Source organism: Calidris pugnax, unplaced genomic scaffold (assembly GCF_001431845.1).
Source record: "Calidris pugnax isolate Ruff unplaced genomic scaffold, ASM143184v1 scaffold24, whole genome shotgun sequence".
In the NCBI taxonomy this organism is placed as follows: Eukaryota; Metazoa; Chordata; class Aves; order Charadriiformes; family Scolopacidae; genus Calidris; species Calidris pugnax.
In genome coordinates this window covers 18363336-18380053 of record NW_015090922.1, presented here as the reverse complement: position 1 = coordinate 18380053, position 16718 = coordinate 18363336, and the positions used below count along the sequence as shown (strand labels likewise).

The 16718-nt window shown below is 39.0% G+C and overlaps 1 protein-coding gene across 2 annotated transcripts in view; it reads right to left on the bottom strand.

Annotated features, from left to right (window-relative positions):
* Window positions 1–14007, bottom strand: part of HEATR5B (HEAT repeat containing 5B) — a 54745-nt gene extending 40738 nt beyond the window's left edge. For both annotated transcript variants that reach the window (XM_014951035.1, XM_014951036.1), the window contains exons 1-14: window positions 13844–14007; window positions 13083–13294; window positions 11398–11506; window positions 10201–10350; window positions 9523–9694; window positions 8978–9135; window positions 7745–7994; window positions 6719–6874; window positions 5076–5326; window positions 4560–4671; window positions 2868–3020; window positions 2483–2582; window positions 1641–1750; window positions 702–865 (exon numbers count right to left, since the gene is read on the bottom strand). In XM_014951035.1, coding sequence (XP_014806521.1) covers window positions 702–865; window positions 1641–1750; window positions 2483–2582; window positions 2868–3020; window positions 4560–4671; window positions 5076–5326; window positions 6719–6874; window positions 7745–7994; window positions 8978–9135; window positions 9523–9694; window positions 10201–10350; window positions 11398–11506; window positions 13083–13294; window positions 13844–13969 — 2223 coding nt within the window. In that variant the 5' untranslated portion in view covers window positions 13970–14007. The remainder of the gene's footprint in view (window positions 1–701; window positions 866–1640; window positions 1751–2482; window positions 2583–2867; window positions 3021–4559; window positions 4672–5075; window positions 5327–6718; window positions 6875–7744; window positions 7995–8977; window positions 9136–9522; window positions 9695–10200; window positions 10351–11397; window positions 11507–13082; window positions 13295–13843) is intronic.
* Between the last annotated feature and the right edge of the window lie 2711 nt (window positions 14008–16718).

Sequence of the window (16718 nt, the reverse complement as noted above, 5' to 3'; positions counted from 1 at the left end):
TATTACCACACAGTTCCCTAAACTATTTAACATTAACTAATTGTTCCCTATGCTACATTTCTTCTCCAAGCACCATATGAAAAATAAACAGATCAACATTACCAGTTGATCTGAAAAATTTTGTTAAGGGACCACTATAGCAATACCTGCTTCCTTTTTTCAAATTTTCAATTCATATGCTTCAAAGACTCACTTTTGTTGTTTAAAAGTGCAGTTTTATGATGTTAACAAAATTGTGTCAATGCTTCCAAATGATATTTAAGACTTCATGCTAAACTTACAAAACCAGTTAAATCTTATTTGCTATAATGTCATTTGCAATACTGATACTTTGACAGTAGTCTCATTATAAAAAAATGTTAATTGGAACTTATATTTGTCCTGGTTCAAAAATATATATATGAAAACAATTTCTAGACTTGGTTGATTGGGAGGGTGGGATGGAGTATTATTTTGTTTTAAAGAAATTAGGTGGGTTCACCAGCCACAACCATATAACTTGCGTAACTCTACTCGTATCTCAGCTGTAGCCAGTTTTTAATCAAAACAGTACACTGTAGATGGAAATCTTACACCTAACAAACCCCTGAAATAAGACTAAAAACAAGATGCGAAGGTTCAGTTTTAGATGGCTTCCCCCCCACACGCATCAGACAGACAGACAGAGCAGATAATTTGCTGTTCCTCTGTTTTTTTATTACCTGGTCTTCAATTGACTTATGATCCGTTTCCTGCAGCCAAGAGCCAAGAAGAACACTATCATCATAATGACAAAGAGACCTTAGGAGTGATGTGGTTGTATTAGCAGAGTTGTCTGTCAAAGTAAATTCTGCTACCAACTCTCGAAGGAGTGCATTAAATGATCCTAAAAGGATGGACATTACAAAGAATCATTGCTGCTTCTTATCCAAAACATTTCAGCTAAAGATCAGATGTTACAAACGAAAGCACATACCATTACCTCAATTTTACAGGTAGCAAACAGAGAGAGAAGCAGATCTGACAAGATCAGAGTTGGGAGCAAGGCTTTGAACAGAACTCCCAATTCCCAAATCAATATTCTAAAACAACAGGTCAGGCCACCCCTTCCAGGATGACAATCCAGATTTTGCAAAAATTCACTCATCCACGTGATCATGTAAATTTAACGAATTAACAAAAACCAAACAAACAAAACCCAAAAAACTAATCTGTCAGATTAGCTTAATATCTAATAATAGCATAAATCTGTCTAACAGATAAATCAAGTTAAAAAAGACACCACCAGACACCAAAACTAAATCTTCATTCTCACATCTGCCCTTTGAGTACACTAAGAAATTATGTCCTCTATCCTTTAAGTAACAATGACATAAAACACTTAAATTGGATTTCAGAACATGATCTCCATACATCTCAATTCTATAAAAAGGACTGTAACTTTTATACTCTAAGTATTACTCTAATATTTTGCAATATTCTACTCTGCAGTTATACAGTCAAGATACATACAGAAGATGAGGAATATAGTACAAGACACTTGGAGATTCCTAGTATTCTATTTCGAATCCTCTATCTGCTTCAAAGGCAAGCGCCAAAAATACATCAAAAGGAGTAAGCAGAATTTTTACTTTAATAAAAATTGTTAAAAATTTATGTACCTTCATATGTCTTCGGAGGTAATAAAGCCAATATATCATAAAGTCTTAAACGGACCATAGCTGCACTAGCTTTAAGATGAGCTCCATGGGCTTTAATTACTGATGGAATGCTATGGAATCAAAAGAGAAAAAGAGCACAGCCAGAAATATTGCAGTTACTGAGAACAGTATTTTCAGTTTTCTTTTCACAAGACATGTCTCTAGTCAGGACAAGAAAACAAATGTTCAGAAAACTACTCTGAGCAGTATTACTCAAATTTTCAATACATTTTCACAGGCAATTGTACTGAGAAAACTTTCTTTTTTTTTTTTAAAACACACACTGCTGTAAACTGAATACATGTATCTCCTCAGAGGAAACTCTTATCTTTAATTAGGAGAAGGGTGGAGGGGTGGGACAGACGTGAACTACACAACACCAAATCACAAAACCCAACCCCAAACTGTGTTTTTTCTTTTATTCTGTAAAACATCTGAGGTCTTTTCATTTGTACGTTTCATAAGAGAAAAATTTATTGATTAAGATCTAGTAAACCAGTATCTTAGTCTTCTCACTTCTTCCACAAGGATAAGAAACCATGAACTCAAAAACTCACTGAACTGGAAATCCTGAACACAGTTAGCAAAAGTTACCAAGGAAGGCCCTTCAGCACAGGCTGTGCAATAATACGCTTTTACAAAGTTAACAACCATAAACACAATGCTCATAAAAGGTTTTTTCAACACTGACAAGCAGTGACAGTGCAGTGGTAGGTCAGAATATGAATTAAAACAAATGAGTTCTACTATTTCAGGTCCAGGAAAAGACAAAACTGAATAAAGAGCAAGAACTGCCTACTTACTGTGACATCATTGTCATGGCACATTCAATTGGTGTCATCAATTTCCTGATCACGTCCTCTGTAAGGAGCTCAGGACAGTGAGCAACAAAACTTCTCATAGCTAATAACAAAACAATTTAAATTAAAATTTTACTGAGACAAACAAATATAAAGCATAAGGAAGATACAGCTCCTAAGAGAACATCAAAATGCAGCAATTAAAAATGTTTATTCAAAGACTCTGTGACACGTTTATAAAACTACATGCCAAAAGTAGGTCACATCAATGAGAATCTGACAGTCCTTTTCAAAGCAAGCAGGGAAGTTATGAGAGTTCTCCCTGTAATTCTTGGAATCACGTTTTGATTTACTGCACACTTGTAATCTTGAAGTTTGAAATTCTTACCGCACAGAGCTCCCGCGCGGCCTTCCAGCGTTACTTGCCAGGTAAAAGAATCTCCTCTCGCCTTCTCTGCCTCCAGCTCCTTCAGAGAACGTGGAAACACGTTTCGCCACAGCAGCAACATCTTAGGCAGGTGATATCGAACAACAGAAGGACCTACACACACCAAAAAAAAAAAAAAGTGACAGAATAATAAAAATTTGTATTTAATTAAGCGTGAACAGTCTGCCATGAAGGCTTTTTCTCTTTAAGCTATTTTTCTCTTACTTCTCTTTCTTTTCTCCCCACTTGAACAGTGAAAAACAAAGGAAATTCTCATTTCTAGGCTGAAAGGTTGGCAAATAAATAGTATAAATAAGTCTGCTTGTTGATATCAGTGCTAAAAATAGTAAACAAGCAATTCTATACATTGTCATTTAACAGGTAGCCACTGCCAACTGTCTTTTTACTATCTTTTTAATCTGACTTCTGATTTTTTTTAAAACTACAATTGTGAAGGCAAGCTGTTTAGTCTATCCTAACCTGCTCACAAAATAAGCAGAAAAATATCTGACAGTTACTGATTATGTAACTAGTTTAATGGTCAAGTTTAAAGAAAACTTCTGAAAAAACTCCAGAGGATCCAGTGCAAGCACATTAAAAATATATTGGAGAAGGACAACCAAAATAGTGCTACCTTGTTAGAAAAACATGACAATAAGCTGGGGGAAAAAAGGCACAATTTAGAGAAGCAAAATGAAAAACAAAATGGTATTTGCTGAGAGATCAAAATACTGCAGAATGCAGCAGAACTTTATTGTATTTTCCAGTATAAAAAATCCAAACCAAAGAACCACTATTGCTGCAAAATTCAAGAGTATACTTATACTCTCTTAAAATACAACTTCTGATATTTTTGTGATGGCAGATATGAACATGAGGCTGTTTTTTTTTAAGATGATTACATGGCTTTAAAATCACTAACATTTCTAATCAGTACTGCTGTCTCTCCAGAGGCACACATGCAACTTGTTGGAATGCTCACTACATTTTCTTTACAGTCCATTTCTTCTACACCGCTGTATTAAGGAAGGAAAACTATCAGCAATTTTGCCCTTTTCATAGAACGACTAAAGGCTGGGTTTCTAAAAACAAAGCAGAAATCTTCTTTAAGTATGACACCTTCTACTATAGAATCATAGAATCATAGAATCATTGAGGTTGGAAGAGACCCTTGGGATCATCGAGTCCAACCATCTACCCTACTTTACAAAGTCCTCCCCTACACCATATCCCTCAGTACCGCATCTAAACGTCCCTTAAACACAGCCAGGGATGGTGACTCAACCACCTCCCTGGGCAGCCTGTTCCAATGCCCGACCACTCTCTCTGTGAGGAATTCCTTCCTAATGTTCAATCTAAACCTACCCTGTTGGAGCTTGAAGCCGTTCCCTCTCGTTCTGTCGTTAATTACCTGTGAGAAGAGACCAGCCCCAACCTCTCTATCCTTCAGATTACATAAATACTAGTATTTCCCTTCTCCCCAGCATAAAAAACACTGCTGGAATAAATAAACTAACACTCTGTTTCCCTTCATATAAATACTCTTGTGCTAAATATTGGACTGATTATATGTAGAGACCATTTGCCCCAGTGGATAATACAAAATGTTGGAGAAGCATTAAAATAAAACAAAAAGCAACTGTTTTTACAAACCTAAAGTCATAAGTGCTCCAAGTAAAAGCCATCCAGCTTGAGTCCGCTGCAAGGAGAGTCTGCTGTTTTGTGCAGCAGTTCGTAGTAGATCTTCAGCAATACTGACCACCATCTGTACCAATGAAAAAACCAATGGATTTAAAAAATATAAATTAAGCCGCTGCAAGCTACTGCTATACATCCATCCTACAGACTATATATAAAGATGTTCTCAAATAATTTAAATCGACTCTCTATAAATAACCAAGGCAGATTACATTTAGTGCAGATGGTTAGTGTTATGCATATGACAATACCTACAGTATGTAAATTTGAAAGAGGGAGGGCAAAAAAGCTTGTAAATGCTGCAACTTAAATACTGTAAGCACACGCTCTGCCATTGCTCTCCCACTCGGCACAAGTTCAATTTCAATAATGCTTTAACCTGTTACCATGTCACACGCTTTGCAAAGCTATTACTTCTAGATAAAAAGGTATCTTTTAATTCACTCAGGGATGAAACACTCACTATCTCACCTTTCCTTTGGCATGAGGAATCCCTAAGGGACACTGATGCACACCACCTAACAAAGCAGCCATTGCAAAACTGTAGCCACTAACAGCTTCAGGGGAAGTCTTCAGATTGTTGAGTCTTTCTGCACATCTATCTAAAAACGGAGTCAGCTGAAAAGGTAATGCCACAGCTACACAGCGCAAGCACCACGCGGCAGCAAGTCGAGCAGCCATGCTGGGATGAAGAAGAACTGAAGTTACTGTCTCCAACAGACCTGCAGAAGAGAATTTAGTCTTAAAGTTACAATGCACTTTTTAATATGCATAGACAAGTGAACTGAATCAATACTAGATAAGGAACACGAAAGTTAAGGAAGTCACAACTAACATACTTGAATTTTATAACTTTGCCTTCTTCTTTAAGGAAAGACAGAAGTGTTACTGGTGTTATGCTGCTCCACATCAGGTTTTACCAGCAAAGCTGGAGCTGCTATGGCCATAGCAATGACTTACACTACTTGAACAACTGAGAAGAGGCAGTAACCCTACATAAGGGAACAGGCACTGGATGAGAGGATTCCTACAATCTGCTCACCTTTTACAGATTGCCAGTAACAGCAACAGTGAGACTGATCTTTGGTTTTGCATCGTAGACAAGCACATGCTATAGATGTCACTGCCTGCTGTACTCTGCTTTTGACAAAGTGCTGTCTCCCCTGCACCAAGTTACCATCCTTCTACACTTTCTGAACCGCCATGCCTAGCTAATTGCACTTTTTAACCACAAGCTCTTCAGTCCAATCTGTCTCCACACCAACACGTTCCTTCATCCAGATTTCTAATTTTGCAAACTCCTACTTCAAAGCCCACAAGCCTTATCACTTGCTTTCGCTGTAGAGAGTGAATAACTTCTACCTGCTTACTTCATAGCAGCTAGCAGAAATAATACTGAGACACAGTGCCTTCTGTTCTTACGGGGCACAGCAGTCAGAAGGAATAAATATGAGCACACTCTTCCCCGCCACATAGTTGTAACAAAATCATCATGAGAAGAATATCATACGCATCAAGATAACAATCTACATAATGAAAAGTCTAAAGGCACTTGCACTTCCATTGGAAAAAATACAGGCATCCATAAACTGAAAAAAAATTGAAACTGCAACACTACGGTATAAATATGGATTCAGACGTTAAAACAACCTAGAAGAAAATCCCACACAAACCCTAGTCAACTTAAGCCAAATAACTAGCTTTTTAAAATGGGACTATACACAGCTTCATCTAGCCAAAATACTCTTAACCTCCCCACAGAAATTTGATATCTGAAGGCAATACAGCTTTTCCAGAGCAGGGATTTATGTAGCAAAACAATGTATTTCCTATAAAACAAATCAATGCTAAAAATCACAACTTTACTTATCCTAAAATACAGCTTCAGGCAGATTTCACTCAGAATAGTTGCTTAATACTCTGTCAAACTTGAACTAAAACTAGGGTACTAAACACAATGACCTAGACAAGCATAGCTACATGAAGTACTATAGGGAGTGCCAGTTTCATTAACTTATTTCTTTTATATTAATTTATTACTTAATTAGATTTCATTATATTTCATATTCATTCCTCAAATGCCTCCTTTAACCTAGTTAAATGTATTTGCATACCAATAGAGGGCTCTTGAATAAGAGGAGATGCAGTAGCATTCAGACTCTGAACCAGACTTCCCAGTTCCTGGAGGGCACACACCATTACATGCTGGCTTGCAGCTACATCAGCAGCTCCTGATTTATTTTCACTGTTAGCATCATTCACTACTGCTTCTGCAGAACAGAAAACAAAAGCATCATGCTTAATTACCATTTGAATCACACCTGAACATACACAGGATAGAAACGGACAGTTTAGATTTGACATCCACGCTATATTGAAACAAAACCACAAGTTTGGTCACATTGTGAGCTTGCAAAGCAAAGACATTCTGAAGAGAAATAATTTTACAGCTATCAGCCAAACACAATCATCAAAAAACCATGAAATAAGAGATGCCCAGCAGTTACTATGGATGGCAGTGCACTAAGAGACAGGATTAACAGTGTAACACAGCAAAAGCAAGTATACAAATATACAGTATGTTTGTATTGTATCTTTAGACAGTAACTAAAAATATAATCTTGATGTATCTAAAGTCTGTCTACAAATTTGCATGCATATATATGGAAGAAAACAAACATAGCCCTGTGACGTTTAGCAAATAATTAATCCCAAACTCTAATCATGTTGAAATTATCCAATTAAGATTCTAGATCCCACTGTAGTTCTTTCACCTACATAATATCCCAGAATCAGCAACTGTCACCTCAAAGAAAAGGGACTTTAGTATCAGCTTACTGTTTCTGTCTGCTATAATACAAATTCACAAAAATCATCCCCATTATATGAAGGGAAACAATCATTATCAATTAAAAATCCTTCCAATTTATCATCAAATTAAAACAAGCCAGTTTTACATTATCACTTTTCAAGTAGAACTTACATTTTGCATATCACATTTCAAACAGAAAGCAGGTGAATTATCTTTTACCATGAAACCAAAATTATACCTCGCAGTAGAAGAAAGCTGAAAAATGGCTGACCCAGTATAATGACAATAATTTTCAACTGGTCTCAAATAAAGAAAAAATAGTTCTCACCCACTGCCTTCATTTGTTTACCAATGGCTTGACAGATATCTTTGGCAGCTGCAATCTGTGCTTTCTCCCCAAGTAAGCTGCCCACAGTTGCTCGCAGGATAAAGGACACGCATCGTCGAGAGTAAACTGCCTCCACATGGGTCTGAGTCGCACGAGGGTGGGAGACCAGATCAAGCACATGGGACAAAAACGTAGCAAAGTTGCGTTCCAACCACTGACCTCCTAATGTTGTAACAAAGACAACGTAGGCCTGCAAATTCAGAAGTTACATACAGATCCAATTAAAACAGAAACGAGACTATATCCACTCACTAAAGACTACAGTTATACTCATGCATTATGCAGTACAGCAGCAATACCAGTTAGTAATAAGCAACCCTAATGAGGTTAAGAAGGATGAATCAGTGCATTAGATGGGTCTTTGTCGTTGAAGCTAAACTGTTTCCAGTGCCATGAGTAGCTCCTGTACTGCTACATATAATGGGAAGTGCAAAATACTCTTTAAAATCCAGTCCATTGCTCTAAATGTGTCTAAAAATTTTAAGAACATAATGTCAATAACACCAGCAACATGAACGTGTTCTAATTCACAATGAAGGCCAGGCATTTTTTCCAAGTTCACAAGAAAAACGCTACGAAAAATAAAAGGATTTCACACAATACCCTATGGTCAAAAAATCTGGTTTCTGGCAAGTTACTGCACTATATTGAAAATACGTCAGAGTGAGAATGAATTTGAAGAGACGCTGCTGCCACCTTTCTCTATCAGGCAAGTGGAGCTTCCACATTCGGTAGATTTCACCTACTCAAGACACACATATGGAGAGAAGAAGTGTGGCCGCAAACTTTACCCAGCAGCTGAAAAGAGTCAGCACACACAGAAGGACAACAGCGTGCCCTCTCCAAAAAGAAATAGAATATGGAGATGGAGTCTTTAACATACTAAGTTTTCAAATATTTTTGCAAGTTAATCCCACCTAGTAGACACTGATAAATAAGCTTCCCTTAACATGTATTTCAATCTATTGTTAATGCACATCAATAATAAAATAAAGTAGTTTAGGTGAATGATGCTGCACGTACATCTCACAAAACAGGTGAGTCAATTAGACTTGCAAGTTAACTTATAAACAAACAGAAGTGTATATTTTTCCTACCAAAAGGGTTACAGTTATGTAAAATGTTACTTTATTATAAAAAAAAGTAAAAATAAAATTACAGCTTATGACAAACCTGGGTAACACCAACTCGCACTTCCCTATTGACAGATCCTCCTACTTTTAACATCTCTCCACCGCTCTTTAGGAAACCAGATCCCCCTCGCAAAAATCCTGTGGCCATGAGCTCCAAGACCTCCTCCAGCGTGGCTCTCTTCACATTCTGTCGCATCACTTTTGCAAAAAGAAAAGTAATCATTTAATCCCAAAGTCCCAACCAATACAAGCGATAATCTTGAAACCTGACTTATCAATTCAAAACTGTCTTGCAAACATAAATCTAGCCAACACTTCAGATAACAGCTTGTTTTCATGCTTAAAAAATAAGCTACTTTCCCTAGGTCATTTTTGATAGTTTGCTCTCTTTTTTTTTTTAAATGACTACAACAGGGATTCAGCACTCTCTACTCTTTTTAGCTTAGAGTTTATAAAACCAAACAATCCACCTACACTCCACCTTCCATCTACCAGAACAACAATGTATCATGCAACACTGTCATATAATATGGTACTGAAAGTGCAGTTTGTCCACTTGGAAATGGAATCCAGAAGGACTTGTACCTGTTGCTTGTTTTGGTATCAGTGCTGTAGCCATGACCGTCCCCAAAAGCTTTGACACTGCAACTCGCACACCATAGTTTGAGTTTTCCAGAGCTTTAAAGCACAGAGTTGCAACATTCTCTAGTTCAGCTGTCCACATAAATACCGCTTCATTCTGTAATTCCAGCAGACACTGTAGGAAAAAAGACTTGCTGAGCACCAATGGAGACCATTCTTACCTTTTATCTAAGTATCAGTGTAATTGTCAGGTTTATTCAGCAAATATTTTAATAGGAATATTTTAAGATTTAACTTCCACACACACACCCTCTCCCATTTATCCCATAACTTAACTGAGTAAACAATCAGACTCAAGGAATAGGTTAATACATAAATAAAAATGAAAAGAGAAAAGCACAACAAAAGAACTATGTTACCAAAAACCTCTCCCGGTGAGGCTCACAGCTAATATATTCTACCTCATATTTGTTTACAAAGTGGGAAAGAGAGTGTTACAGTACCTCCATTTACACGAAATAAGTCAAATGAGTCTGAGCCTTCAGTGTAAACTAGTAAGGTCTTACCTTGCCCAAGTAACTACCAGATTTCCTACCATAAGCAACAGATCACAGTCCAACTGCAGATTTTTGCTGCAGGCACAGCACAGGAATTTCTAAGACTGGCAATAAACACACCCACCTTAGCCACTGCACATCGTACAGCCATAGATCTGTCCGTCAACAGAGATCGGGCATTCTTATAAATATCACGATGACAAGAAGCTGCTGCTCCTCCAAGTCCATTTAGGACTTTCTGTAAACTCATCAGAATTTCACTGCGGCCCTGAGACTGCATGGAGACACACACAAAAAATCATTAATGCAAAAATGTGGACACAGTATACTTGTATCAAGAACCAGATGCATAATTCTGCATTTTCCTGCTTCTGTGCAGGAATATTTTTGGAAACATTGATAATATAGTTCACTGAAGTCATATACAACTGATATCTAGCTGGTTTTAGACAGCGGTTAGCACTATACACAGTTTTACTAAAACTTCCTCAGTTAGCCACATAAATTAAGATGAGCTGAGGCAATCCAGCAAATTGGTCCTAGACAAGGTGCTTCTATCCTGCCCCACCAATTATCAGCTGCAGCCTTAGGAAAAAGCAGTTGCTATGAGAGAACAGGAAGCCCAAGTAGTCAACAGCTTCCTACTCAACCTCAACACAGACTGGCACTTAGACTTGGTAGGCACAAAAAAAAAAAAAAAAAATAAAAAAATCACATAGGTATGATGACACAGCCGAAGAAAACAGCTGCCAGGAAAAAATCCACACAATCAGTACTCCTTCCAACTTGTCATTGATCCTTTAAAAAAAACAACAAAACAACAAACAAACAAAAAAACCAACCCAAACCAAAAACCTTCCTTAAACAAACAAAAACGTAACAGAGCTACTTTCATCAAATCAGACTCACTGACCACCCAGGACACATGCTCTTTTCAGGGCACGATGTATCCTGCTCAGATGCAGAGTAACATCTTTGATGCAAAACTCCAGCATTTATTATGCATTTCGAAACAACTGAATGTTCATTCTTCAGGGTATAGGAGCAGAAATCCTAACACAGTAGTTAGAAATGGTACATACGACCATTTTGTAATTTTAATTACTGATGCCCCTATGAAGGAATTACTGTACAACTCATATGACAAAACTCTAAACTCTGCAGTAAAAATATATGTGCATGTTTAACTTGATACTATTTAAGTGACTCGCATTTTTCTAGGCAGAAGACAAAGAATCTAGGCATCCAAACACCTTTGGAGGAAGCAGGTTTCAGTTTAAATGGAATCAAGGCCATAAATATAAAATAATCTGAAACTTACCTCTGCACTTTTTAGAGACTTTAAAAGATTATTCACTGTTTCTGGAAAAGAACTACCCAGCATTCTGCCCATTTTTTCATAAAATGCTCCAACACATGCCACAGCAGCCCTATGAAAAAAAGACATTAATAGGTGTACTCTTTTTCTGTATGATCTAAATGAAGACAAATAATTAAATAGAAATGTATGTTTTAAATATCATTGATGAATTTATTATCCACTAGTTATACTGGCGGCTTAACACTGCATTTAAATATTTTTTTTGTTTACAAAATAGTAGCAGAAAAGTTATTAGCTTCTAAAACTATAAATGTATTTGAATGGGTATTATTATAGGATCTACAGGTGTAGTTGAAAATTTTGGAAAGGACAAGTATACACTGAAATCTCAATAAGATTAGGGTTCTGTGTTTCAATAAACTGTCTCTTTTCCAAGCACCTGGAAGATAGCACCTATCCTTTAATATAGCCTGACACATTTTTGCAGATACTGAACGATAGGGGTTTTTTAAGCCTAAGAACTTAAAATGCATAAATTATTGCATGACACAAGGAAATATATAGGCACCGTAAAAATAACTGGATACCTGAACAGTTATATACACGTTTTCCATGCCCTACCATTAGATAGTAGGAAAATTTAAACACTGTACTGCAGTTACATACACAACTTGCTCCACAGTCACAGAAGCAGCTCTTAAAAACACACTTTTTCATCACAAAGGAACATGGTTTTTTTTTAAACCTGAAATTCTTGGGTAAATGACTTTTTAGCAAAGCTATTTATTACAAACCCATTACAGCCTACCCTTAACAGGCATGTCTCCTACATAATTTTCTACACAAAACTGAAGTTTGAAAATCATATAGTAAGAAGCCTGGACTACCACTTCAGTTAGTAGCCCAAGTTTCAGAGCATGTTATAGTACAAAACTTTTCCCACTTATACAAGTCCCTCACAGAGTCACAACAGCTTCCAAAAGAAGGCGGACAGTATCTGCCAAAACAGTGACTGTTTCAGATTGTGCTGTTCAGTCCTATTGTTATGATAATGTCTGAAGGCAAGCCCAAATTTGGGCTCAGCAGGCACTGTGAACACACAAAGCAGTATGTGTGGGAAAGTGCTAAAAATGGTTTCAGCAAATGCTGTTTGTGGCATGAACCAAATTCCTACCAGTGAGACAGCTCCTATACGTAAAGACAAACTGTATCACACGTAATGCACACACATAGCCAGGTACACAGACCCTGCTGGGGTAAATCACAGTAGATGAATATAAACAGGTAATACCTGAATGGAACAAAAAACTTGAACATTTGGTTAAAATTCTCCCGTTTGACAAATCTGCAGGGTCCATCTTAAACGGGCTACCTGAGCACAACCAGCAATAATCCCACCAGGGGACTTTCTTTGTTGCACTGCTTCATCAGCTGTTCTCCCCTCCATGACATAAGCACGTGAAGAAACATCAGATAGGGGAAAGTATCCCACTTTCAGACAGCAATGTATGTGCCACCTTTGAGTCCTGCCCTCCACAATCTCAATCCTGCCCTTTTCTCTGCTGTATCAAGTGTACCTAAACTCCAGCTAAGCATGCAAAATATAAGTAAACATAACGTGCACATATACAGACTGATTCTTTGCTTAAAAACCATTCCCCTTTCCCTCATAATATTAAACATACAGTTTTGTAGGCAGGTAGGCTGCAGTATCATCTTTGCTCTTGATGATGTCATTACACTTGTCAAGTGTCTGAAAAACAGTAAATGTGTCTCCAATGCTGTAGAGAGCAGCAAGATTTTTTGCTAGTAGTTTTCGCGTAGGTGGCCCGGGGGAACTGCTGATGAGTCCTGTTAGCTGTTCTACAAGTTTCTTCTGCTTTTCCTTGACATCTGTCTGTTAATGGACCAAAAATTAATAAAAAAGAAAAGTAATTTAATCCTGTGTCTTGCCTCCAACACCCAGAAAAACCTGCAAGAGATTGAAGTAAATCTTATACCACTCCTACCTGTATGCAATTCAGCAAATTGCTAGTCTCACAGAGATTTGAGATACATTCAATAGCAGAGAGATGTCAAATGCTCAGAATTAGCTATTACCCTATTTAATATTTACTTTTTTAAAACACTTACTAAAAATATAGTAATACCTGCCTAGAACATCTTTTAATCCTCTTTAACATCAAGAATCCCTGCTGTGGGAGGGAAGGTTTTGCCTTCCAAACATTTACAACAATGAAGAACTCAAACCAAGCTACGTATCATATAACAGAGAGTCATACTGATTGCCTACAATTTAACACTTAAAAGCTACGAACTAATAGAGAGACTCTTCAGGCTGAATCTGAAATCATACAATTATTACCTGGCAATTACCTGTCAACTTTCTCTAGCATGAAATTAATACAAATATTGTACAAAGAAGGGGAAAACAACATCAAATTACCTTGTTAGCAGCTACCAGCACTTTATCCAAAAATCTTAACCACTCAAAGATAAAGACCGGTCTCTTTGCTTCCGTGATTTGAGCTAACGCTTCCTCATTCAGTAACAAACTATGAGCCAGCTCCATAATTGGTTAAATTCCAGTTTTCTTGTAAATTTCTGTAGCACTCTAAAATAAAAATGTAAATATTAGTGTAAAGTATAGTACAACAGTACAAAACTTTGATTACAGTATCATGGTTCCAGCCTGCTTAGACTTGTCTTACCTAAGCATTCCCACATAAAAACTATTCACGTATTTACAATTAAGTACATCCATTAGTACTTCAGGGAACGGAGTTATTAATTGTAAAAAGAGCACCTACAGGCAACTTCAAGGTGCTAGCTCTTAGCCAAGAAAAATATACTGAAGTCTCTGTTTACAGCAAAAAAAAAAACCAAACCCACAAAAGAGATAAAAAGTCATCTCATCTCACTGTCTCCTCTTACATAAAACAAACAGAATAAGGACTGTCCCTAATCAAAACTCTTGACCACAGTCCCGAAGCCTGGGCATGAACTTGGCCACCTTCAACAAACCAGGCAAGATGGAAATGAGCCTATCACAAGTAGGATTTCCCCCCATCACAAATCTGGCAGTATTTGGGATCAGTGACCTAAGACTTCCCACATCCCACTAGCCTTGCTTTAAGGGCTGTATGAATAAGCCCTCTGGAACCCAGCAAGCCTTTCGTGTGACAGGCTGGAATAAAAGCAGCAGCCAAATCACTGCAAGTCTCCCCAACAGGCAATACACCGCAGATCAAACACCCGAGATCCTGCTCAAACAGTGAATAGGGGGGTAGCAGCAAAGCTCTACCAAAACCACGCTATCATTGTAAGCAAACACTCTGCAGACAACTTAACCCTAGCAAACCACCTTTAAACCAAGTATAGCTGTTTAACGCAGAACAACTAGGAAAAAAACCCCCAAACTTATCTAAAATCCACAAAATAAAGCCAACCATCTTCAGGAAAAAGAAAAACAGAAAGCAAAAAAAAAACCAACCTAACCCCAAAACCTGAATGCAATGATGCTGAAACTAGGCTCTCGGGCAAAACAGAAAAAGCAAAGCAACTAACGGGTGTTATGCAAGACATCATCTTTCAACAGCTTCAGCATTCCACTTGTGCTCTCAAGTGCTCACAGCTGCTTCCTCATTCGTGGTCAAACCTAATGAATTCTTTTAAGTCAAATGAAGTGATTTAAATTAAATAATTTCAATTTTTCTTTAACAGTCCCCAGATTAAACAGTAGTAAAGCACAACAGATTAATACTACAACTGTAGTTGGTACTATGGTTCTAAATTTACCTTAATGATTTGCTGCTAATGGAACTAAAGCATCAGAGTGTCTGTAATACTAAGCTTGTTCCCTGCTTTTTGGTAATTTGAATTATAGTATTTTTCACCACCTACATCTCCAGCAACAGATCAGCAATGGTGGATGAGCCACACATGGAAGCACATACAGCCCTCCCTGACTCCTCCAAAGACATGTTCTGACTTTTTTTTTTTAAAGTCATAAGGAATTGAGGAGGTGTTGCCTGTCAATAACACACAGACACATCACCTTGAAACACCTTTACATGAGAGCAGAGAGAAACACCATGTATGACAGCATGATGATTCTTTGGACATCATCCCGGAGACCTACACTGCTTGTCACACACGCACAGCACAGGGGCACTGCATGGCAGCACTCTTCCTTCCCAGATAAAAGTTTTAATTTTCTCCTGGCCTTTAGAACCATGAATCTCTTAAGACGCCTTCCACACACTCCCTCACCTCTTCATCTAAATTTAGGAAACACAAGCTCTGAGCTACCACATCTGCACATATGTTCAGCTGTGCCACTGAAGCACAACAGATCGGATACGAGAACAATTACACAGATATTCAATGAACTGAAGGCTCAGTGTCTAACGCGCAGCTACGCAGGCAGGCAACCCAACGCTCACCTACGTCGGCCAAACTTTTGCTCCAAACATCAGGAAAAAAATGCCTACCAAGTTGTACTGATTGCGGGGGGGGCTGGGTCTTACTGTGCACATCACAAGCAACAAGCCCACCGTTACCTCCCGCTGCCGGACGCAGCCAAAGGGCACCCAGCAAGTTATCATGAACCATGTCCCAGTTTGAGGCAAAACAAAACCAATTGTCTGTTCAGTAATTTTACTTGTTGGCGAAACCTCTTCTTGCAGAGCTTAAAAAACGTTCACAGGATCACAGAACAATATGGGGTTGGGACAGACCTTTGGGGATCATCTGGTCCAACCCCACAATGTTCAGATGGAGCTCCTTTCTATTCCCCAGCTGTCCCTCGGTAGCCTAACTCAACCATTTAAACTTCCCTCGAACAGGCACTTCAGCTGACCCAGAGGGCTGACAACCGGCAACCCTGGGAGCAGCGACATCCTCCCGAAGACCCGCCTCAGGTGAAACCTCTTTAGCGCCTGGGTCCTTCTCCCTGTGCCGGTTACGGTCACAACTGGTAGCTGCTCTCCCCGTGCACCTCCGCCTGGGCCAAACCCCCCCGGGCGGTTAACCCCTCCGGGCCGCGCCAGCCCCTCACCGACCCCTCAGCAGGGGAGCCGCCACAGCGGGCACCCAGGGGCGCGCTGCCTTCCGCACGCACCCGCGGCAGCCCCGCCGCCCCCGGGTACGCACGCACACACCCCCGCACACACCCCCGGCACGCCACCGCCTCCGCTCGGGGCAGCTCCAGGCGGCAAGACAGCCGCGCTGAGCCGCGGACCCGCCGCCCCGCTCCGCCGCACCCCTGGGCCGGGCCAGGCCGACACTGCCCGCCCGCCGCCCTTAACGGTCACGGCGCG